The 23,797-nt window shown below is 45.7% G+C and overlaps 2 protein-coding genes across 2 annotated transcripts; both read left to right on the top strand.

Annotated features, from left to right (window-relative positions):
• Nucleotides 1-21,907, top strand: pcare2 (photoreceptor cilium actin regulator 2; the record flags this gene model as incomplete). The annotated part of the gene is made up of 2 exons (XM_084484299.1): nt 1-2,525; nt 21,847-21,907. The coding sequence occupies 2 exons, from the start codon at nt 1-3 to the stop codon at nt 21,905-21,907; spliced, it is 2,586 nt and encodes an 861-aa protein (XP_084340425.1).
• Nucleotides 21,908-22,439: 532 nt separating this feature from the next.
• On the top strand, nt 22,440-23,657 carry htr1e (5-hydroxytryptamine receptor 1E; the record flags this gene model as incomplete). The annotated part of the gene is made up of 1 exon (XM_084484298.1): nt 22,440-23,657. The coding sequence occupies one exon, from the start codon at nt 22,440-22,442 to the stop codon at nt 23,655-23,657; it is 1,218 nt and encodes a 405-aa protein (XP_084340424.1).
• Nucleotides 23,658-23,797: the final 140 nt, after the last annotated feature.

Raw genomic sequence — 23,797 nt, 5'->3', positions numbered from 1 at the left:
ATGGCGTGCTTAAAGACAGACGCTCACGATGAAGAGGTGGAAGTACCCCACAGCCAAGACGTGGTACTCTCGACGCCAGAGGACTCCAAAGCAGCTGAGACACCGCCCTCGGCCGACCCTGAAGTGGCAGCCGTTGGAACCACGGAGAGCGTCGCAGAAATGGACTCGCCGCCACCGCAAGAAATGGCGTGTAAGGAGATTCTAACCGATTCAACACCGGTGAAGACGGAGAAGAAAAGAAGGCCCAAAGGCGCCGGGAAGAGACAACGGACAGAGAAGCAGAGGAAGGCGTCCGGCGGAGCGAAGGTGGACCTGCCGCCACACACGGTCCGAGCCCACCAGGCGGCGTACGCCTACCTCAACCCCAACCTCTCCAAGTACAACGCCCTGCTGGGCCTGCTGGACCAGGCCGCCCAGACGCACCTCTCCCTGCAGCCCATGCTGGGCATCATGGTGCACCGCTTCGAGGAGATCAACCAGGCCCTGGAGGAGATGGCCGAGGAGGGCGAGTTGATGATGAGGGAACACGGTGACTACATGGCCTGGCCCGCGACCGGCAAGACCGCCGGCGCATACGTCACGCCCGCCAAACCCGGCGCCAACGCCGCCCACCCCCCCGACCCGCCGCCGGACCTCCTGCAGCAGCTGCTCCAGCACTCCACGGAGCAGATGAAGCTGGTGGGAAGCTCCTTCCAGGCCATGGGGAACGCCACCCTGGAGGAGAAGGTGGATTACTTTGCCTCCCTCTCCAGGCTGCTGTCAGACAAACTGCGCACCAAGCGGGTGGCGGAGGGACGCTTGGTGCAGGTGCTGCTGCACGTGGAGCAGGCGACCGTGAAGGGTTTCCACGGTGACGACATCACCACCACCAGCGAGGACAGCGGCATCGGCGGCGAGAACGAGTCCCTGGCCGGGTCCGAGAGGCACCGCTGCCGGCACCGCGGCGGCAGCGCCGGCTCGGCGAGCTGTGGGTCCGGGGGGAACGTCCGGGCCTTGCTCGACAGTCCGCTCAACCCATTCCAAAACCACGGGGGCCTTTATGAAGGTGGGGAGGAAGAGGAAGAGGAGGAGGACGAAGAGATGGAAGAAGAAGAGGAGGAGGAGGAGGATGAGGAAGAGGAGGAGTGTGACAGGCCAGCGAGGACGAGGTCAAACTCTTCGCCCCCGGACCCAAGCCGACCACTGGCCAACGCGGCCCCTGAACATCTTCAGCACAGGCGACCGCTGACCGCTGCGAGGTCCGCCAAACCACAACGCTGCACGTCCGCCGGCGGTGACCCAATCAGGGAGCTGCAACAGAGCCAGAGAGACTTGGACCTGCGGATGAGGAGCAGGAGAAGGAGCAGAGGAGAAGGTGGATCTACGGAGCCTTACTGTAACACGTACAGGGGACAGCGACAGCACTCTCTAAGTGGCTCCTGTGCCGATAGGGGTGCCTTTCAGCTCCCTGATGGACTACCAGCGGCAGGGTACGCCCCCCGTCCCCCAGGACGCAACTCTGTGAGGCGGCTGATCAACACGTTCAGCCAAGGGGTGGACGGGCGGCCTGGTCAGCAACTGGCCAACATCCCGCCTCACATCAAGAGGCCCCGGAGGAGTGGTGCCCGCATTCTGCCAGACATAGGATCTGCAGAGAAGATCAGCAATGGCAACAACAACAACAACAGCTGGCCAGACAGCAAGGACGACCTGGACGTGGACAGCCTGCCGCCCCCCCCACCAGAGGTCCTGATGGACGACTCCTTCCAGAGCACCGGCGAGAACCCCGGACGCCCCGTCACGTACCCGAGGACTAGGCTGTCCCAGCGGCTCAGGGCCTCCGGGCAGAACGTCTCGGTGCTTCCGAACCGCGCCGCCGTGAGACAGAATTCGGCCGCGTCTACCAGCGCCATCAAACCGGACCCCGAGCAAGACCCGGACGACGACGTGGATCCGGAGGGAGAGACGTCCTCCACTCTGTACCAACAGGCCCAAAAGATAATCCACCTGCGCAACGTGGCGGGTTCCCCCACCAGGAGGCGCCACCACCTCCGTCAGCAGAGCGCAGGGCCTCCGCATCACCACCGGGCGGCCCCCCTCCACGAGGGCGGGTTTGCTCAGTGCACCCCGCCCGTGACGGCACCGCCGGTCTCCAGGGTTCGCTTACCGCCGTCATGTCCCTCTGTGCACCACCGGTACCCCAGCTCCCCCCAGACGGTGCCGTTGTCCCGACCCAGCTCCCCCAGGACGGTGGTGTCGTCCAGGCCCAGCTCCCCCAGGACGGTGGTGTCGGCCGCCGACAACAACGACAGCGAGGACATCGTCCCGATGGTGGCCTTCAGCACCGCCCGCTCCGTCTTCTGTCAGAAGGAGAACCAGCGCGGACGTGATTGGACGCCCTCCTCCAGCTCCACCCTGCCCAGACTCTGGGGAGACCAAGCCAGGGGCCGGCAGGCCGCACGCGGGGAGGCTGGGGTCTCCTCCAGACGCACCCAATCAGAACAGAGACCCGGTGTCAATAGCCAATTAGGGATGGACGCTAGAAGGTATGTTAAAATAAACAAATCGAAACAAAGGGGAACACTCCCTCATAAGCACTGTAATACTACCAGCTGCCAGCCATACTAAAGTAATGATGATTGGAGCTAAGAGCTAAGTTCATGATAAGATACACAGAATTACAGGACAGTAAAAGAGTTTAAAAGAGATTGAAATCAATATTATATTTTATTATATTCTTATATCTTAATAATGTTATTATTCTAGATCTTCGTAAAATAATCACAGACTTTGAATATATGTAATTACAACAGTTTGATGCTGTATACTAAATGGTTTAGCTGCTGAAATAGAAACATGCTTCATGGCTTGCCTTGCCTTATTATGTTTATATTTCCAGGACCATAGGTCGAGATGGGAAAGTCAGATTACAACAGTGATACTTTTCGGACAAAACTCTGTGATTATTTAGTGAACCAGTTCCTTTTTAAATGTTGAAACAACATATTACACATTTCTGGCAAGAAATTATATTATAGCACTTTTTAAGTAGCATGAAAAAAATTAATTGAACATACATATAGTGCATAAATCTTCCACTCATACTAATTTATTATAGATGTATACATGGTCATGCTCACCAGCAGAAGACAATAGTCTTCCATTGTATTTTATTTTGTTTGTTCAGCTACTTCTGGTCGGGATCTACCCAGAGGTTGTCTTACTAGGGAAGATCCATTCAAATAACTAGTTCCTCCTAACACAGTGCAGACAAATAAACCTTATTCATGTGACCTTTATCTGATCTTTATCTGATCAAATGTGTACACATAGATCTTCTAACAAACACACTATGACAGTGAGTAACTAAGCAAACAGAAGATCAACAGCTGTTGGCTATAGTCCTGTCATTTATTTGAATTTGTGTTCATTAAGGCTATTGGAGACAGAATGTGCAGGAGAGTGTCGCTTCATGACAAGGAGGGATACCAGATTATAATCCAATGCAGATTAGCCCTGTTCCCCCACTCACCCTGTAATCCTCTTTCACTAAACCCACTTCCTGTTACCTTGTCTCTCCCGTAGGACCAGCAGTCCTCTGGGGAGGGGAGCAGAGAGCCCTTTGGATTTTGGTGCCTTTTCCTGAGCATCCTAGAGAGCACCTGTATGCACATGCATATGTGTGTGCGTGTGTCTGCGAGTGTGTGTGTGTATGTGCGTGCGTGTATGTGTTTGTGAGTGCGTGCATGTTTGTGTGTGTATGTATGTGTGAGGGAGCGTTCAAAGAGATTATAGATTATCAGTTCTTTGAGGTCAAAGTCCTTTCTCTTCCATCTTAAGCCTCCTTCTCGACACATGTCAGAGAAACTCAGAAACCAACGTTTGAATGGGCCCAAACTCTCACTTTGAACATGATTATTCACCATGTTTTCACACTAAAGAGACTGGAGAAATGAATCAAATAAACTCCATTTTATTTGTTATTCTACACGATATATACAATTGAGTAACCGTAACTGTGGTTAATTTTGTTTATTTGTGTGTTTTTGGGATCATGTTGAAACCCATCTCAGTTTTTTATCATCTCCTCGTGTTTGGACAAATTAGCTTGAATTGTGTTGGTTTGTTTGTTTGTTGATCGTTTTACTCTCTCACACAATTAAATAAAAACTAAAGAAATAAAATGTGAATCCTACTTAAAAGTTGTAAGATAACTTTAAGAGATTGTTAGTCCATTTTCAGGAAGTTGAAAGGCTTTTTGAGGCATGTTCGGCCTTCTATAGATAGACCAATAATTCTCGTTGGACAGGTTCCATAGAAAGGATCAAATCTACTTCCAAGAGAATATAATCAAAGATCTTTGATCTAATCTGAGATTTTTTGGAAGTACCAAGTATTTATCAAAGCCTATGTAGGCTTTTAGTGCTAAAAATACACAAATTGTAAACCACTTTAGAGAACTTATCAGGTCAACCCCCGCCACCTGTGACGATGCTCCCATAATTGCCAGTGATAAAACCACCTATTCTCAAGGCAAAACACTTAAATAAATACATGGTCATGCGAATAATAAGCTCACAATGTATCCAACATGACGAAATACATGATGGTAAAAAAATGTAAACAAAGTAACAATTTTGAGATTCAAACCACAAGAGTAGGCTACCCCAACCAAGAATGCATATACAAATCGAGTCGTGAATTAAAACGTTAAGCAGTTATCCATAAACACTTAACATCATAATCAGTCTGAGTCGACCTGGTTTCTGGTTTCTCAGAGCCCTCTGTTGGCTGTTTCAGGGACTATAGTCTCTGGATAGACATTCATATCCTACTCATCCAGGATGTAGGCCTATAGGGCTACAAGTTAGGGGAAACTAGGATGAATACATATACCGAGCTGGTTCAATATATAAGACAAATCAAATGAGGCCCACACTGCAATTAAGCAGATATGAGCAAACGTTTTCTATATGCATTTTATTTATGTAGGTTTACAAAATATGTAGGCCCAAACATATCTATACCTGTGCGTTCGCATAAACTGTAGCATACGTGAATTCCGCGTCCGTATGTCCTTTACATATTTGTCCTCTAGATGGCGACATAAGAAAAAACTAAACGCTTGAAGTTTCAGGTGGATGAAGGTGTAGGGGTGAGAGGGAGGACTCCTCGCGGGTTACATTTAACACACAGCTTTGTGGGTGCATTGGAGCGACTTGCTCTAACTCATTTTGACCACCATCGTGATGACTTTCCTAAACTAAAGTTTTGATCTAGCTACACATTGAACAACTATGAGGCATGGTCTTTAATTAAGGATAGCAGATTTGCAGAATATCCTGGGTTCTCCCTGAATGTGCATTGTATTTGGTAAATAATGTGTTTTGTTGGAGCTCTTTCACCAGAGCCGAGGTCATGAACATCAGAGATATAACCCCTGCGGATCTATTTCCCACTCTCATCCTCACATCTGTGGAATAACAGGACATTCTGGTGAAAGGTGTACTGAAATGTGTGCACTCAGTGCACTCCACAAATGCGGTCTTCGTTCTACCTTGCAATGTTTCTCTCTAACCTTCATTTACTGGATGTACTCAACTACTTTCTCTTTAGCTTCTGTTTTGTGCCTTACTTCACTGAGGCTTTGTTTAATACTCTTCAGGTTGGAATGTGACACACAACATTCCGGCAAGACAAAAGGTGGATGTATTTGTTTTTACACAGTGGCTGGTGTGATGACGTGACCGTGATCCTACAGCTGTAAAACCTTCTATTCTCCCCTGTAGTTAGTTTCATTCTTAGGTTCAAATCAAGTCTGTTTCTCCCAGGTCGAGTCTCAAGTCTTTTAATTGCATTCCAAGTCAAGTCTCCAGAGTAAAAGTGGACACTGATAATTAAAAGCAGATGCTGTTACATTTGAAACATTAAAAACATTTGGTTGAATAGTAAGATGATTCATTGGAAGGGATGGGGATCCAGACCTGGTTCTATGCAGACCCGCTTCCACATTTCTCAAATCAACCTTCCTCACTTGGTCCACCTGGATACAGGCAAAAATACATCTCTGTAAACCTGTGGTGAGGACAAAAAAGCAGTGGACCAGTGAAGCTGTGGTCCGTCATTTGCACATTCCTGCTCAACCTGAACAGCAACCTGAACAACCTGAACAGCTTTTTTTTATGGTAAATGTGGTACATTTTTATGGTTAAATATTTATATGGTTAAAGAATATATATTTTCTTTAAGTACAGTAGGCCTACTTGCAGGCAACTTTAATTCTTCGTTGTGCTTTGTTTTTATGTTTCTTTACTATGTTTATTACTATAGTTGAGCACCAAACACGATGATCAATTCCTTGTATGTGTTAAACTTAGTTAACTTTCACAATTACGTACATTCTGATATTGATTCTGAATGATGGATGAGACCCTTTGTTCCGGCCTGTGGCTCTCCATCATTCTCTACGCTGGAGATGAATCAGTGGCCGGATGAAACAGAACCGGTGGGACACGGCTGTCATTTTTAACGCCGTCCAACACGTCAAACTCTCCTCTCTCCAGCTCTCCCTCACGTCTCCACTGTTCTCTTCCAGCAACAAATTAACTCAACTCTCGTTGAGTGATTCTTGGTTGGACACAAACAATAAAACAAACAGACCACGATCAAGGGCAAGGTTAAGCAACAAGTCCTTTCTCTGTAGGGTTCCTTTCCATGATGATACAATATAATCAGAGCCTGTCATTGGCGAAAATAAAGATGAAAGGTCCAACGTAGGCGATAAAAGAATGTGCCAGGCGCATTATGAAGTCTTGTTACCTTGAGTTCACCGCAGCACAATGCACATGAATGAATTTATGTTATTCCATTTATTTATGTGTGTTCTCAAAGCAAATCTTTTGGGTTTCAGTGGCTTTTATCACTGTAAGTTGCAAACCTACATTCAAAACGTGCATTCTCTTAAAAGAAAAACACACATCTACCCACGTACATGTTTGTCATTGTGTACCGCTCACCTGCTGATAGAGGCAACACTTTATGGAAGAAACTATTCTATGTTGGACCAGTTTGTTAATTTTACCATTGAGACTCACTTAAAGGGCCCCTATCCTACCTCAGATGAAATGTTGATAAGCCATCCAGCGCCTCTCTCTACCCTCTAGTGACATCAAAAGTGGGAGTGTCCACCCAGCCATTATGTATAGATCAAGATATATTATGTATAGATCAAGATATATTATGTATAGATCACTAACAAGCCATCCAGTCGCAGTGACCACAACATGCTAAAACAGATAGAATTATGAATAAGATGGAGCAGGGTGCACAGAAGCATGTAGGCAACAGCTAATCTAGTACCCATCAGCAGCAGCAATCTCTGCAAACAGCAGCTGAGGGCACCCCTAGGTGCCAAACGAAACAGTAAAGAGGTAGGCTTTCAGCTTTTCTTTGAATATCACAGCGGAGTCAGCTTCCCTGATTACGGGTGGCAGACCATTCCATAGACAGGGCGCTCAATAGGAGAATGCTCTGTTTCCTGCAGATTTCTTCATAGCCTTTGGTACTAAAAGAAGGCCAGCTCCCCAACTCCAGAGGGGCATTGAAGGACTATAAGGAATAAGAAGGTCCTTCAGGTAGGATGAGGCTAATCCGTGCAAGGCTTTATGTAAGCAGCAGCACCTTTACATTTGATCTGGCAGTTATTGGGATTAAGTGTAGATAAGCAACAACAGGAAGAGATGAGAACATTTTCTCATTCCAGTCAGAAGTCTAGCTGCAACATTTTGCACAAGCTGGAGGCTTTTCGTGGTAGAGTTTGGTAAACCAGAGATAGGTGAATTGCAGTAATCCAGTCTAGATGATATATAAAAGCATTGGATTATAGTCGGGGGCGATATCGTTTTTTGACCACGTACAGGAATACGAGTAGCCTATAAGAATTATATACAAAGATACATGCTTGAACAGAGACTTTTTTGTTTACATTTACACTGAAACAGGCATACACCTTAGGCTAATGTATTTTTGTTATAATAAGGACAAGAGACCTTATTGTTGTTGTCATTTGATTTAGTTTGATTGAACTGGATCGTGCGGCGTCTTGAAAGAAGCTATAAGAGCCGTTGGGGTGGTCATCAGCATCATCGTCCTCTTCCTCATCTCCTTCGACCTCTACTATGGTTATCTTCTTGGCCCTTGGCTCGTCTTGTTGTGTCTCTTTAGCCCCCACAGTAACGTTAACGTTAGTGGTCAAGTTAATATTAGAACTAACGTTAGCTGCCTCTTCTCTCGGCTTTGTTGTAGCAGCATAAGTCCCAACGTCCGATGTGCTACCACCAGCTACAGACGGCTGGTCCTCTTTTTCAGCTTGTTTGGACGTCTTTTTATAGAAATCGCCCAAGGTGAGTTGCTTTCTTTTTTTAGACATGTCAGCAACAATGGCGCGCAGGTGACAGTCTTTTAAGCAAGTTAACTAAACAAGCTTGTGTGATTGGGTAGTGGGAAAAGGCCCTTTTGAAGGCTTCATTCAGAAACTTTTTTTTTTTCAGATGTTGATTGTGAAATAATGAATTAATAAAATACAATTTGGATTTCTTGAATATTTCTAGAGACTTTCCAGACAGTTATCACTGAGAAGGTGGGGGATGGTCTAGAGGTCGTGGTAGCAGCAGGTTAGTCCCAATGGGGGAGGCTGGGGGACCAGAGGAGACCTTTAGCAAGGACATGTCACGGCGACACTATCTCATTAACTAAATCAGACTGGAACGGGAGAGAGAAAGCAGAGTATTATTGCATCTTATAAGGCCAATTACTCAAAGGAATAAGATAGATAGCACTTTATTAATCCCCCAGAGAGGAAATTCATTAATGAGTGAGGGGCTCATGAAAAGATTATGAAGGACAAACGTTCTGGTCTTCATCCTTACAGCCTTCAAGGCAGAACTTCGAACTTGCTGGTGGTTCAGAGTCAAACATCCAGACCCCCTTAACTGTGGTATAATCAGCACATACCACAGCCTGTCGTGATCTATTGCTTAATTATTACACGGCCCTACTCAATGCTGTGGAACGCTCCGTTCACTTGCATGGGCCTTCCCTGACTTCCGGTGGTGAATTATTTTTCGATAATTGACCGTTGTTAAGCATATAATGACCGCTGTCAAGGAAAGTGGACTTTTTGCCTCCGATTCACTTCTTTCGTATCACTGTGCTAGTAGTCCCGTAACTTATCAACCCCAGTGTATTCGGTTCCTAAGCGACGTCAACGTCTTTGGCGGACTATTTCTCTGCTGATCAACACTACGAATGCTGGTAACAAATAAATTGTAAAAAGGTATTTTTTCGTTTTGGCAAGTAGCCGTGTAATAAGCTGAATAATGTACATAGAACGTCGTTGGTCATTATCAAAAATAAGCCCCTTCAGTGCGAAGCAAGACATCTCCACTTCGCGTCGGGGTACGGTTCGCACTGTCAGGCTTATTTTCCCAATAATGACGGCGTTCTATACATTATCCCTTACGTATTGAACTCTATGGCCGCGCTCTTCCTTTAGACACCCCTGAGCCAGATGCCCTAACCCCTACAGGCTCCTTAGTGAATGAATCTGAATTAACTATCATTGTCATTTTTTATTATAAAAAAGCGGCAAAGGAAAAAAGTTATTGATTCAGTAGATTAATAAAATGTTATTGTCTAGTTCAGTGGCTGATGATGCATTGATATAAACAGTAATGCTGTTTGAAAATATATGATATGCCTTCAACTCCAGATGATTCATTGATTGTTAAAATGTTGTTCAAAGGGTAAATGATTTAGCGTTTTGCTCTACGTAAAAGGTTACCATGGTATACTGTGTATGCAACTGTTGGATGCTTCTAGCTTTAAAGCGTCTTAATTAAAATACAGAGAGTGTATACATTCCTAGCCTGGTACACTCATGGTATAGCATGAAATATACTGTCTAATATGGTTACAACTTGCACTACAGTACTGCCATGATATTCTGGTATTAGTATTATTAGCAGTACTATTATTTATTATATTTATATATTATAAATATATATATATATATATATATATATATATATATTTATTATTTACAGCAGTACCATGATAAGCAGCTACATGTAGCTGCTGAGAGGTCCTAAAATATTTGAATACACTCGGTTTAACCCATGTTGACTGCCCTCTGAAGTGAGTTCCTCACCTTTCTTCTGAATGAGAATAGGAGAAGAGGAGGAGAGGAAAGTCCTCTGGGACGTTTGCTGAAGACATTAAGGATGGTACGCTCTGTTCTACCATACATCCCTAGTCTCTGTAGCAGGGAGCCATGCAGTAAAACAAATGTTTTAAGAACTCTGTTGGCCTTTTTACAGGGGTCCCTAATGGCGGTTTCTCCTTGACCCTTATCTCTCTCTGGAACGGTGACCATCTGCCTGAGCTTACCGGGTGGTTGTTTACGCACTGTGAGGAAGCAAGGAGACAACGTTGACGACAACACAGAAATGTGTCCACACAAATTGCTTTCACCCTTGTGCGTGTGTACTATGGAGACTAGAATGAATGATATACCTCTGGATTCTAGAAGAGACATACTGAGTGCTTTCAACAAAGCACCTTGTCATAAACAAATGGCGTCATTGACAAAAAAATGATTACTACTTCAGCTGAAGAATCTGATGACTGAATTTAACATTTACCTACATCGTTAAGGTGATACATGTTACGGTATTAGTTACAAGACTCCCGCTTCTGACACCACTTGACTGACATCACAAGCGGAACTGTCCACCTAGATGTATGATAGGTGGACAAACTCACCCATCATACATCTGAGTGGACGCTCCCACTTATGATGTTCACCGTCCTATCTGACAGAAGCTAGCTAGAGAAAGCTGTAAGCCATCAGAAAATAGCTAGAGTCAATGGATGGCCATGGGAAGCTCGTTAGAGATGTGTGTTCAGAAGATAAAGTTGAACCATACCCCTGCTTCCCTCCCTATTGGGAAGAGCTCCAGAAGGTGACCTTAACTCTAGGCTAGCTCCTTCTGTCCGCCGCAGATTCTCCAGAAGGTGGAGGGAGACGAGGTGGAGATGGACAAAGTATTTTCTTCTAATTATTTTGAGTAATGCCATGAACATATCTCCTGCCTGGTGCCCAATAAATTATATATAATTATAATAGTAAAATGTCCACATAAAACAGCAAATGTAGGCTTTATTAGGCCTATGTGTATAGTATGTAGTAAAGTGTATAGTATGTAGTAAATCCTTAAAGGGCTCCTATTATGCCAACAGCTTTGACACCTGCGTATGAGCTTATGGGTTTTCTTTGTGTGTTTAGGGATATAGTCTAGTAGCAGTAGGGTAATTGGCTCCCAGCTGAAGCGTTGCAGGTTTGAATCCCCTTATGTCCACAGTCTGCCTTGAGCAAGATTGCCCCCTAACCCACACCTGCTCCGTAACGTCATGTATCAGAATTCACTGTAAGTCGCTTTTTTTGCATGGATGTCCTCACGGACGCACACACACACACGCACACACGCACGCACGCACACACACACACACACACACACACACACACACACACACACACGCACACACGCACACACGCACACACGCACACACGCACACACGCACACACGCACACACTAGTAACTCTCACTCCTAAGTAAAGAAAGCGACAAGTTTAAAGTGTGTCGCTGACACACTTCCCCCATGCATTCAAAAATGCATGGGGGAATATGACAGAGCATCATGGGAATAACCCTAGGAATAAGTCCCATATGATTGGATTGTGCTCTCGCGGATTGTGCTAACTCTGGATTTCCAGGGTACCTGTGATTGCAAAAACACAAACTAAGACAACCCATAGAGCAACAATAAAGCAGGCGAACTGTGCAACTGAACAAATGTTGTTTTAAAAGATCTTCTGACCATTGTTTGGGTAGTCATCTTTACCGATGATATGTCTAAAACAGACACCAGACAGTTTGTATGGAAACAGCTGAACACTTCTTTCAACACCGCGTTATTACGAGTGAGTGTTCTGTCACGGATGCGTGCACAGGTGGATGCGCTTCCGCGTGAGTCCGCGGCGGCGCGCATCCGCTCGTCAGGCACGACAAGAGACGCAACGGTGGGTTCCCAAAGTATGGCGTAAGTTGCTCTCTTCCGATCACAGAAGTAGGAACCACCCACGCGCGTCTGACGTGCACAAGTGGCCCAGGCACCATTAGTGTTTATTTGTAATATAATGATGATAAAATAATGTGAAGAAGACACCTGAGGATGGACCGAGCGGAGGGATTTGCAGAAACCCCGTCAAAGTAGTCTCCTCCGCCTCTCCCTCAGAGCGCTAGAGACTTTCCACGGAGGAACGAACAGCGGGGACACCAGGAGGATGCACACATGGTAAGACCCGTCCAGTAGTCTTGTTGTTAATTGTTAATTGAATAGCTATTGTTGAGTCAATTTAACACTCGACAACGTCTTTATTTATTGTCATTTAACTTTATGAAACGCTCATGAATAAATCAATATTTGAAATCTGACTAATGGTTAACTGACTAATGGTTAAAGGGAGTAATCCTTAGACTAATCCTAGTCAGATTGGTACAATTAAGTAGGCCTATTTGATTTTGTGGGAGTTTGTGTGTGGGTGTGCGCCAGTGGCGTAACTAGGCTGTTTTATTCGGGGCTAAAGCCCCGGATCAAATTGAAATAGCCCCGAATGTATTTGTGTTTGAAAAAAATAATAATTAAAAAAAAAAAAAAAAAAAGACAATTCAACCTTCCGTCCGCCGCCCCCCCCCGTCAACAATCTCGTCCTCCCGCGATTGCTCGATACCCCCCACTGAGCCCCGGATGTTTAAGAAACCTAGAATCGCGCCTGGTGTGCGCATACACCTCGCTGCGGATCTCATTATAAAAGTCTTTCTTTCTGCTCCTAGTAACCCACCTGCTTATGTCTTTAATGAAAATGTACACCTAATGCATACCTAATACTATATATACATCTGTTATAATAGATGCATGTGGTTTTATGACGAGACATCTCCTTTAATTGTCTGCTTCTTGCAGCCAAAGTTGATTTGATTCATATGTTTTATTGTTTCAAAATCCTCCAACCACCCCAGTGCAATTTGAGCCTTTCAAATGGTTTTATTGCACGCCACAACGTGAAGTGTGAGATGCCTTGCATAAATGTTCCATAAATGTTGAAATCCAATGGTTGTATAACATGCTGAACTAATGGGTGTGAGACAGGTTTTAACATTGAAACGGTATGAACAGTGAGACAGCAGGTATAGACTGTGAGACAAATGTGGGACAGGCATATAGTGAGACTGCCATGGACAGTGAGACAGGTATATGACGTGAGAGAGGTATAAACAGTGAGACGGGTATATAACATGAGAAAGGTATATAAACAGTGAGACAGGTATATAACGTGAGATGGATAAAGACAGTGAGACAGGTATATAATGTGAGACGGGTAAAGACAGTGAGACAGGTATATAACGTGAGAGAGGTATATAAACAGTGAGACAGGTATGTAACGTGAGATGGGTAAAGACAGTGAGACAGGTATATAATGTGAGAGGTATGTGAACAGTGAGACAGGTATATAACGTGAGACGGGTAAAGACAGTGAGACAGGTATATAACGTGAGAGAGGTATAAACAGTGAGACAGGTATATAACATGAGAGAGGTATATAAACAGTGAGACAGGTATATAACGTGAGACGGGTGAAGACAGTGAGACAGGTATATAACGTGAGACGGGTAAAGACAGTGAGACAGGTATATAACGTGAGACGGGTAAAGACAGTGAGACAGGTATCGACATTTAGCATTGTTTGACAATTGCTTTAAAAAGCGTAGTTTCTTCTGTTTTGTGCTTCCGTCAAACGTCTTCAGCACCCATCGTCCTCCTCACCTTCCCTCAAGGAGGGATTCCTCGTCTGTGTTCCCTCTCAAGGTTCCTTCCCTCTGGCTCAGGGCAGTGTCTCCTTGTCCTTAAGACGGCTAAAGGTTAGACGGTAGGCCTGGGCGATCATTGATACTGATTGATATTGATACTGTTCTTCATTGATAAATACTCCAATGTCGATACAACAATGAAAAACACTAAAATATTGTAAATAAGTATGGAAACGAATCAAAATCAAATTGTTTAATAAAAATGAAATAATAAAAACTGCTGTACCGAAAAACATACCGAACCATGACTTAAAAACCGAGGTACCGAATCGTGACTTTTGTGTATCGTTACACCCATACTGGTTACCGCATGACCGCATGACTCTTTCTAGACACGTTCAGGGTCCAGGGTGTATTGAATCTAACTGGACCCCTTGTCTGACGGCCTTGAAGTTGTAGTTGGGGATCAGAGTCTCTGGGCTATATTTCAGTTTCAAGCAGTTAGCAGAAGGGGATTTGGAGTATGGTTATCAAAATATAGTTGTGAAAGAAATGTAATGTCCGCAGCAGACCCTGTTGGGTCGTCGACAGGCGCCTGAAGAAGACCCAACAGGGTAGAAACGTTGCTGTGAATTTTTCATTAAATTAATATGGGAGCTTAATCAGTGCTTAATCATTACATTTCTTTCACTCTATTTAACTTTATTTGTCCTGTACCTGGCCAGAAGGTGGGATGTGCACACAGCTACTTTTTTGTACATTATCAATACAGTTGATCAGAAAAGGATAAAGTTATCAATACAGCTGATCAGAATAGGATATGGTTGTCAATTGTATTGATAAGAAGGGGATAAGGTTATCAATATAGTTGACCAGTAGGGGATAAGGTTATAGATATAATCTACCAGAAGGTGATATAAATAAGGTTATCAAAAGAGTTGATCAGAGGTGGATATTGATAACGTTATCAATATAGTTGATCAGCAGGGCATATGGATAAGGTTATCAATATAGTATATCAAATGGGTATATTGATTCGTTTATCAATACGGGTGATCAGAAACAGATATGACATGGTTACCACAAAGAAACCACAAAGAAACCACAAAGAAAAAGTGTGTTGTGTTTTTAGTAGAACAATGTCTGCCCAAACCACGCAAGGACCCAAACTGGGGAGCTGTGGGAGTGAAACGAGCAGAGGCTGAAGCTTTACTGCTGTAATTAAGACCCGGTGTAATCCAACATGAGAAATGGCGGGAAGGAAGTTGTTTGAGGCGGACTATTGATTTTGGCCGTTGCTGTTGTTTCTCCGCAGTCTGACATGCCTTGTTTAATGTTGTGGTACAGAGAACATTGATTCACTATAGCTGTGAAGCTTTAACAGAGAGAGACTTGTACATTTGCTTTATGTCTATTTGTGTGTCTGTGTCTCTCTATGATTTGGTGTTTTATCTCTCTCTCTCCATTTCTCTCCCTCGGTCTTCATCTCTCTCTCTCTCAATGCTCAACAATGCTCTCTTCCTCCCAGCCGACTTAACAACATGACGGACTGAGCCAGCGGATGACATCATATACATCACTGTCCACCCTGGCAGACAATGAGGCGACTATAGGTCTGGAAGATCCCAAGTTATAGACTGGGGGGAGGTCGATTCATGTTAGTATCATCATTCTTCACTTCTGACGCAATACATCTTGTGTGTATTCCTCAATTTGCATCGAGTATGTGTTCAATGGACCTTTGAACACAAAACAAAATGTTAAACGACACAAGATACCATCACTCAAAATAATCGTAATATCGCATTGCATTTTTTTTTTTTACAGAATTGCACTTTTTATAGAATACATATCGTATTGGCACTCAAAACATATTGTGTAATATTGTATTATGAGTACCCTGCCATTTCTGGTCCCTGGAAGCGAACTCGGGAGTGGTCAAAATATTTTGCCAGCATCAGTGGAAGCCTACCACTGTCGGTTACACTGTTGGACGTGATCAAATAACCTTCAAGTCCAACTCAATTTAGAGAGCGTGATTTAAGAGCCTTAGGGTCCATCCATTCAGGCCATGGTCATGCAAGTTGTTTTGCTGTCAAGATGTTTTACAGTGGCAAATATGTCAACATAGGGGGGAGGTTTGTGAGTAGATGGACTGTGTGTCGCTGAACATAAGAACATCTGTGACTCCCAGCCGAAAGGAAGACGCTTTGAAGCCTGTTGTTAATGTCATTGTAACAATGTCCACGCTACAGCCCACCTAGCTGGCTGCCCCACTCCACCTGGTCGGCTTTACCGAGCTCCTCCAGGGCACGGGGGGGTGATTTTAAAAGCGGTTTATTGCAGAGGTTGAGTATAGTGATACAGAGCAGGAGCTTTTACATGCTGCCATGCAGGAGTGATTGTCCCCAAGTGATTGTGGAGAAGTCTATTTTAACCGGGGCACATTGACCGGTCAATGCTCAACAGGTGTGTAGGCTCACCCAGCCCCAGAGTCCAATCAGGCCGACTTAGGCCAGGGGAGGCTGCCTAAACCAGCCATCAACCACACACACACGCACGCATGCACACACGCACGCACGCATGCATGCACGCATGCACACACACACACACACACACACACACACACACACACAGACTCCACATACCCTTAACACCAAATTGAGGTTTTATCCCCAGCCTGTATTAAGGAGAGTTCTGCAATGAATAATGTATTATATTCAAATGAAAAGATTCTAAATGTATTCTTCTATTTCTTGTGACAGTATTGTGTAAATGCATTTAAATGAATGCACAAATATCCTCAAAAAGTATCGTAATACATCTTTATATCTCGGAAAATATTTTTTTTTTTCAAATTTCTACCTTCAGCCTTCAGGCATAGGAGACCAAAGCATGAAAACACTGTCTCCATGTGTGAGATAACTTGAGGTATGAATGGCTGAGAAGGCTGTTTACACCAGACGTGCGAGGAGAAAGGCTGTTTCTGCTGCGGACGGAGATCAGAGACACCCGTTAGGTCTGCCTCGCCTTTCATCCCCCCTCGCTCTGTACTCATCTCTCCTCTGCTCCTCTTGCTCTCCATCTCTTTCCTTCCCTCGGTCCTCTGTTCCTCCATCTTTCCTCCTCATTAATGTGGGGATGGTGTGGGGGGGGGGGGGAGGGAGGCTGCAACACTAGGTTAACACTGATGCCTGGCTCCTTAGAAGTGACAGCTCCTCCTTGCTTAAAAGACCCAAAGTGGGGATAATATGGGACATCTAATTGTCAACGAGGGGGAGATGGAGGGGCACCAGATCAGTGCTTTCCTCCACTGAAGGACAGAGCTAAATGGCCGACGTCTGTCTTCATCCCCTCTCCCTTAACTGCTCATCATCCCATTCCCCAGTTCCATTATTATTCCATGTATTATTCAAAAATATTTTTTTTTACTGTTTATTAATTTATCAAACAGTCCCATGCATAGTGACCATAGTGAGTTCAGATACAGCTCATTAGGCAGTGGGGAGCGGTTAGGGGGCATCTTGCTCAAGGATGCCTACAGGACATTGGGGTTTGAACCAAAAACCTTTTGGCTAGGATTTGAACACCCTAACCATTAGAATATCCTGTCTTCCCCATGAGCTTTTGAAGCGGAACATGTTTGATTGACCTGTGACAACTTCCACATCCTCTTTGAATCCTGGAGTCTCTCTCTCTCTGTCCCTCTCGGTCTAACTGTCTCTTTCTCTCTGTCTCTCTTGGTCGATCTGTCTCTTTCTCTCTCTGTTTCTCTCTGTCTATCCGTCTCAGTCTCTCTCAATAGATTTGTTCTCGACATTGTGGTTGTGGGGTGAGGCTGTGTCCTGAACGTTGGCAGTTCTTCGATAGCATGTGATCTTCACTGCTCGCTGAAATCTCGTCCATCTTTAAGGTTACACCCCAGGCTAGCTCCTCCCCCTGGGACTGACAGCTCAGCAAAACCAAGCACTCACCCTCTCGCTTTCTCTCTGTGTATTTTCATTCAATTATTTAGACCTTTATTAAAACCTTCAATCCTCCAGTGTAAATTTCCCCCAATAAATAAAGCGGCATATGGTTGTCACAGCTGGCAGCTTTTATTGCATCTCTACCCCTTAAAGTCTTTGGGAAAACCATTTTGAAGGCATATTAAGAGTTTACCCACTCACTCCTAAAAGGCACATTATTGTGTTCAGTCAAGGGCAATACCCTGTTGGGTTAGCTACCTTGTGTGTCCTGGTGTTGATACCGTTTCAGAAGTAGTTTTATAGTAATACATCAGAATCATTGAATCATGTACTGTTGGTGTCTGACTTCCACGTCATATGTGTTATTTTTTATTCTATTTGCAAATTTTTCCCAAAGGGTTGGTGATGGTCTCAGCTGGAGGGCTGAACATGAAGGGGTGAATAGTTCCCATCCTGTCTCCTCCCCTCTGGTAAAGTCATACAGTAGGCTGTGATCCCGTCACACCAGATTTTATGTTTTTGTTCAGGCTGTTGACAGACAGAGGGCCACACCACCCACCCACGTGAAGTCGTTTTCAACGTGGGGTGCTTATAAATAGTGCCGATGGGTTGGGGGAGGGGTGATTATTAAGTTATTTCTCTGTTTAATTAAATGCATATTGCTGCGGAATGGGCAAGGTCGACAGCAATTACTGTAATTAAAGGGATAGTTCAGGATTTTGGACATCGGGTCTCATTTCCAAGTGAGCCAGTGAGTGATTTATCATTGGAGACCGTTTTCAACACTTTTCATTCAGTCCTTCTAGTTGCAGAAATCGCTGGTGCTAGGCTAGCACAACTCGAGGGGAACTGCTAGCCTGCCAATAAAAACAGTTTTACCCACTCCCGAGGCAAACCAATTATAATGCCAGACTATCGATGTAAATGTCTGTGTTGATAGAATAGTGTTAGAAATAAACTTACCCTTGCATCACATTGCATTTAGTTTATAATCCCTGTAGTTGAAAGCAAGCTACAGCAGCGGCGGACTGATATTACCTGGAGTGCGCTTCTCTGTTTACCTTCTGCTGTAGTGAATTGGTTGCTACACCGGAGCAAAGTGAAATTCCGCCGCTGCTGAGGAAGTAGTCCCCCAAAATGTAATGTGATCATTGCGATACAAGGATACTGTTTTTATTGGCAGGCTAGCAGTTCCCCTCGACTTGCGCTAGCCTAGCACCAGCGATTTCTGCAACTAGAAGAACTGAATGAAAAGTGTTGAAAATGGTCTCCAATGATAAATAACACACTGGCTCACTTGGAAATGAGACCCGATGTCCAAAATCCTGAACTATCCCTTTAACCAGAAATCTCAGTCAGTCCACCCCAGTTAAACCCAACCAAGCAGCCTACATGCATTCCAAAAACTGAAAAAATGGACTTGTACTCAAATAACTTTACCCCTGTTCTTCTTGTGTCACTCCAACCTATTATTTTTTTTGCTTCATGTGAGCCCTTGAAAATATCCAAAATTGTAATTTGTGGATATGACCTTATGACGGTCTAGTAACCAGTAACTACGTAAAGTAAAATTAGCATCATCTGAATATTCATGTCTAATTGAATATCGGCAGATAAATAATAGATTATTTAAAAATGATCATTAAAATAGATGTAGGCGGCCTATACAATATAAATAAGTTTCAACCTTCAACGAGAGCATGTCCTTCTTGAATTCTTACTCGTATATCCGGGCCAGGATCGTGGGAGACATGTTTTCCTCTTTCCTCTTGTTATCAAATATTAATATTTGATAACATAAAAAATAAGTTCCTATTACACCCCCTCCCCCCAGCACCCATACTTCCCACGCTGCTGCGCCCCGGGGGGGGGGGGGGATGGACAGGGATGTGCCGTGCGGTGAATATTCATAAATAATATTAATAAACCAAAGGAGCGGAGGCGGTTTGAAATGCTTCCGTCTTTAGATGTGTGACACCGTGCGTGGAGAAAACTTTTATGTTAAACCTCTGGTTTGTTACGAAGCTACAGGTTCAGAGACACCGAGAGCAAACAGAGTCATGGCCTATTAAATTCCCAGTTAGTGTGCATTACTGGGAATTTACACCGCAGGCGGGAGAGCGCCGTGAGCGTGACGTAGGCGTATCAATTCACACCGCCGCCGTTTATTTCGCTATATTTTCAAGATTCATCAGATAACACGTCATAACCGAGACGCTTCAGAAACGCTTGAAAATAGAAGTGAAGCGTAAAGTTAAGCTTTGGTCGGCTGTGAGACGGGCGTAAAACGCTGCCGGTGTAAATCTGCATGTGCACTATGGAATTCTCTAGAATTCTCTAATCTCTAGCTGAAGTCGGACGTCTGACGGTCGACTAAAAACGCTCTGGTGTGAATTGGCCTTTGAGAACGACATGTTTGAATTCCGGGCATCCTCGGCGGTGCTAATAAAATATAGGCTACATAGTAGGCTAGGCCTATCTTTATGCATTACAGATCAAAGTTAGCAATAAAGATGAGTTATAGGGCTAGTCGTGATATAGCTCATGATAATTGTCGAAAACTGTGAAATACTACCATCTGCGTCCTATTAGATCTGCTATATACACGAGCACGCGCACGCACACACACACACGCACGCACGCGCGCGCGCGCACACACACACACACACACACACAGTGTCATAAAGCATAAGGCATCTGCTTGATTTTGTAGATCTTCTTTTCACATGCATCGTACATAAATAAGAAACAGAGAAATAACTAAACGTAGGCCTACTAATTTATAACCAGAATAACGTCCACATGAGAAACCCTCTTGGAGACAGGAAGCTCCGAGACTGACAGCACTGAAGTAGGCTACTGATGCTCACTGATGACTCATCTGGGACTTAACAAAGTTTCTTATTTCCTGTCTTTACAAACCTGTGAACAGCAAGGAGAGATTCTCAATAGCAGAACAGAAGCCTCGTCATGTAACGAGGATTATATAGAATTAACAGTGGTTAATAGAGTGTTTCCCACTTGAAAGGTTCTGGGTTCGCTCCCCAATGTCCCCAGTCTGCCTGCGGGCATCCTACACGATCTGCTCATTAATGAAAAATATTTTGACTGTAAGTTGCATCGGAACATGATGCAAACGACAGTAATACATTTATTTATTTATTTTTTTATTCGTTTTTTAAGTGATGATTCATTAAAACGATATATTATTCATTAAAGATGATTATGACGAAATATATAGAAAAATGATGTATATAGCAGAGATGATTAGCCTGCTTTTTCCTTATCCCGACTTTGTTAACTCTACCGCCACCAAGTGGCTGACTGATGTAATTTCGTCACGGTTTTACATTCCAGTCATAATTATAATGCGTTGTAGGGCAACAAAAGCAAAGTCATTTTCATCATTGATTTGAATAAACCACCTCAAGGCACCTCTGGAAGCAGTTAAGAAGGTTGTGGTGTCTGAATGTCTTCTAATCAATCACTTTGACTGGAGCTATTGTCAGGCATGTTTGCTCTGGCCAGAACGGTTCTGCATGACGGAGCCTCTCTTCCTTGTTGGCTCCATTACAGCTTCCTAGCTAACCAAAACCCCAACCCAGAATAATGTTTATAGAAATAATACCTCAGGCATGCCTTTAAGAAAAACATAACTAATTGGAAGTTGATAAGGGAGCACACACAAAAACTGGCTGAGATTATTAAGTTCTTTCCCCTAGCCTTTAATTACTTTGTAAGACTATAACAGAATGATAATAATAGTTAATTGCAGGCTTTACTTACTCCACTGCAACAGTAGAGCCAGTGCATATTACCAATTTGAAATATATGCTATGGAGGGGTTGCCAAACGTTTTCATCACATTAGGAGGTGCCTTTTGCCCGGGACACACCCAAAGACCGATCCAAAAACCCCAACCGTCCCTCCAAAGCCTCTCCCCCAGAACACCTGAGTCTCTTTATCTGTAGGTCTGCCTTGTGGAAGAGTCTGGTCATGCACAATGACCAGTGCGAGCAGATAGATGGGTAGGTAGACAGACAGGTAAGCCGTCAAATCATTTAATTTAGGGCTGAATGAAATGATTAACCGGGCTTATTACCGGCCAGTCTGAACGCCGACATCAATGAACAACACAACAGGGGGTTGTGTGGGGGCTTATTGGGCTTCTTGGTGATCAACGATGTTCCTTTATTCCCCCGTTCTATCCTGTTACTTCCCCTTTTTGGTGAGATTATTGATTCATAGATTGCTGTTGGGATGTATAGAGAATTTCAAAAAATGATGCAAAACTAAATCGCCTACCCTGACTTTAATTTAGAGTTCTCCATTAATTAGATAATGACCATGTACCTACGTTTTGCTCATGAATGTCGTTTCCACCTTTCAGTCTTCAAATGCACTAATGATCAATCGAAACCGACGAGGCGTGTTCATCAGCGCGGGTCATCCTGAGACCCGGCGACCCCCGCTGACGTGTGGCAGCCCACCGGTTGAGCCGCACGGCTCACACGCCTGAACCTCTCCCTTACAGACGGCGCGCTGAGCCTCCAGACCCACGGAGATGGAGCTGGTGGAGCACCTGGCGGACCCCACCGGCGCCGCCACGTTGATCCTCCTCCAGAACACCTCCTCCAACACCACCGCCCCGCCCACCGCCCCCCAACACCGGCTGGTCCAGCTCACCCACGCCACGGCCCCGGCGGCGTTCGCCATGGCCTTCCTGTCCCCGCTCGCCCTCGCCACGGCCGTCGTCAACGGCGGCGTCATGGCCGCCATCTGCAGCACCAAGAAGCTGCACCTGCCCGCCAACTACCTCATCTGCTCGCTGGCCTTCACCGACTTCCTGGTGGCGGCGCTGGTGATGCCGCCGGCGGCGCTGTACGTGGCGACGGGCGCCTGGCGGCTGGGCGGCGCGGCGTGCGAGGCCTGGCTCAGCGCGGACATGACCTGCTGCACCTGCTCCATCCTGCACCTCTGCGCCATCGCCCTGGACCGCTACTGGGCCGTCACCAAGGCGACCGCCGAGTACGCCCGCAGGAAGTCGGCCCGCCGCGCGGCCCTCATGATCGCCGCCGCCTGGCTCGTCTCCGTCTTCATATCCCTGCCGCCGTTGTTCTGGAGACGCGGGGCGGGGAGCGGGCGGGCCGCGGTCGCCGTGGACGACGGCGGCGGCGGCGACGAGTGCGCCATCCGGCACGACCACGTGGGCTACACGGTGTACTCCACGCTGGGGGCGTTCTACGTGCCCATGGCGGTCATCCTGGTCCTGTACCGGAGGATCTACCGCGCGGCGAGGACGCTGTACCAGAAGAGAGGCTCCTCCTCTCGGAACCTCCGCAATCTGGGGAGCCAGAGTTCCGTGGACCGCTGCCGGGGGCAACCGCCCCAACCGCCCCAACGGCCACAGCCGTCGCGGGCGTTCTGCGTGTCGGACGCGGGACCGGCGACCGTCGACACGCCGAGGGCCGGGGAGCGCTCCGTCTCGGACGGGGCGCTGACGGAGGGGCGGAGCCAGCAGGGTGGCGCGTCGCGGCGGGAGAGGAAGGCGGCGGGGGTCCTGGGTCTGATCCTGGGGGCCTTCGTCCTCTGCTGGCTGCCGTTCTTCCTGAAGGAGCTGCTGGTGGGGCTGAGGCTGGCCCAGCCCTCCCCGCGGGTCTCTGACGTCCTGGCCTGGCTGGGCTACGCCAACTCCCTGGTCAACCCCCTGCTCTACACCAGCTTCAACGACGACTTCAAGCGGGCCTTTAGAAAACTGCTCAGGAGGAAGGCCCCCGCCTAAGACGGTGGTCGCTACAGAAACAGGGTGGGGGAGACACCGGGGATCCTGTGTTATAACAGAACTACAAAGACAAATAAAGTCAGTTGTGTTTACCTTTTATAGCCCTTAATTAACAGTAACAGTGACGAAGGGCTTCACAG

The sequence above is a fragment of the Micromesistius poutassou genome (assembly GCF_964030765.1).
Source record: "Micromesistius poutassou genome assembly, chromosome: 19".
Taxonomy (NCBI): Eukaryota; Metazoa; Chordata; class Actinopteri; order Gadiformes; family Gadidae; genus Micromesistius; species Micromesistius poutassou.
Note: the sequence above shows the minus strand (reverse complement) of the source record. Positions and strands in the feature narration are given on the sequence as shown.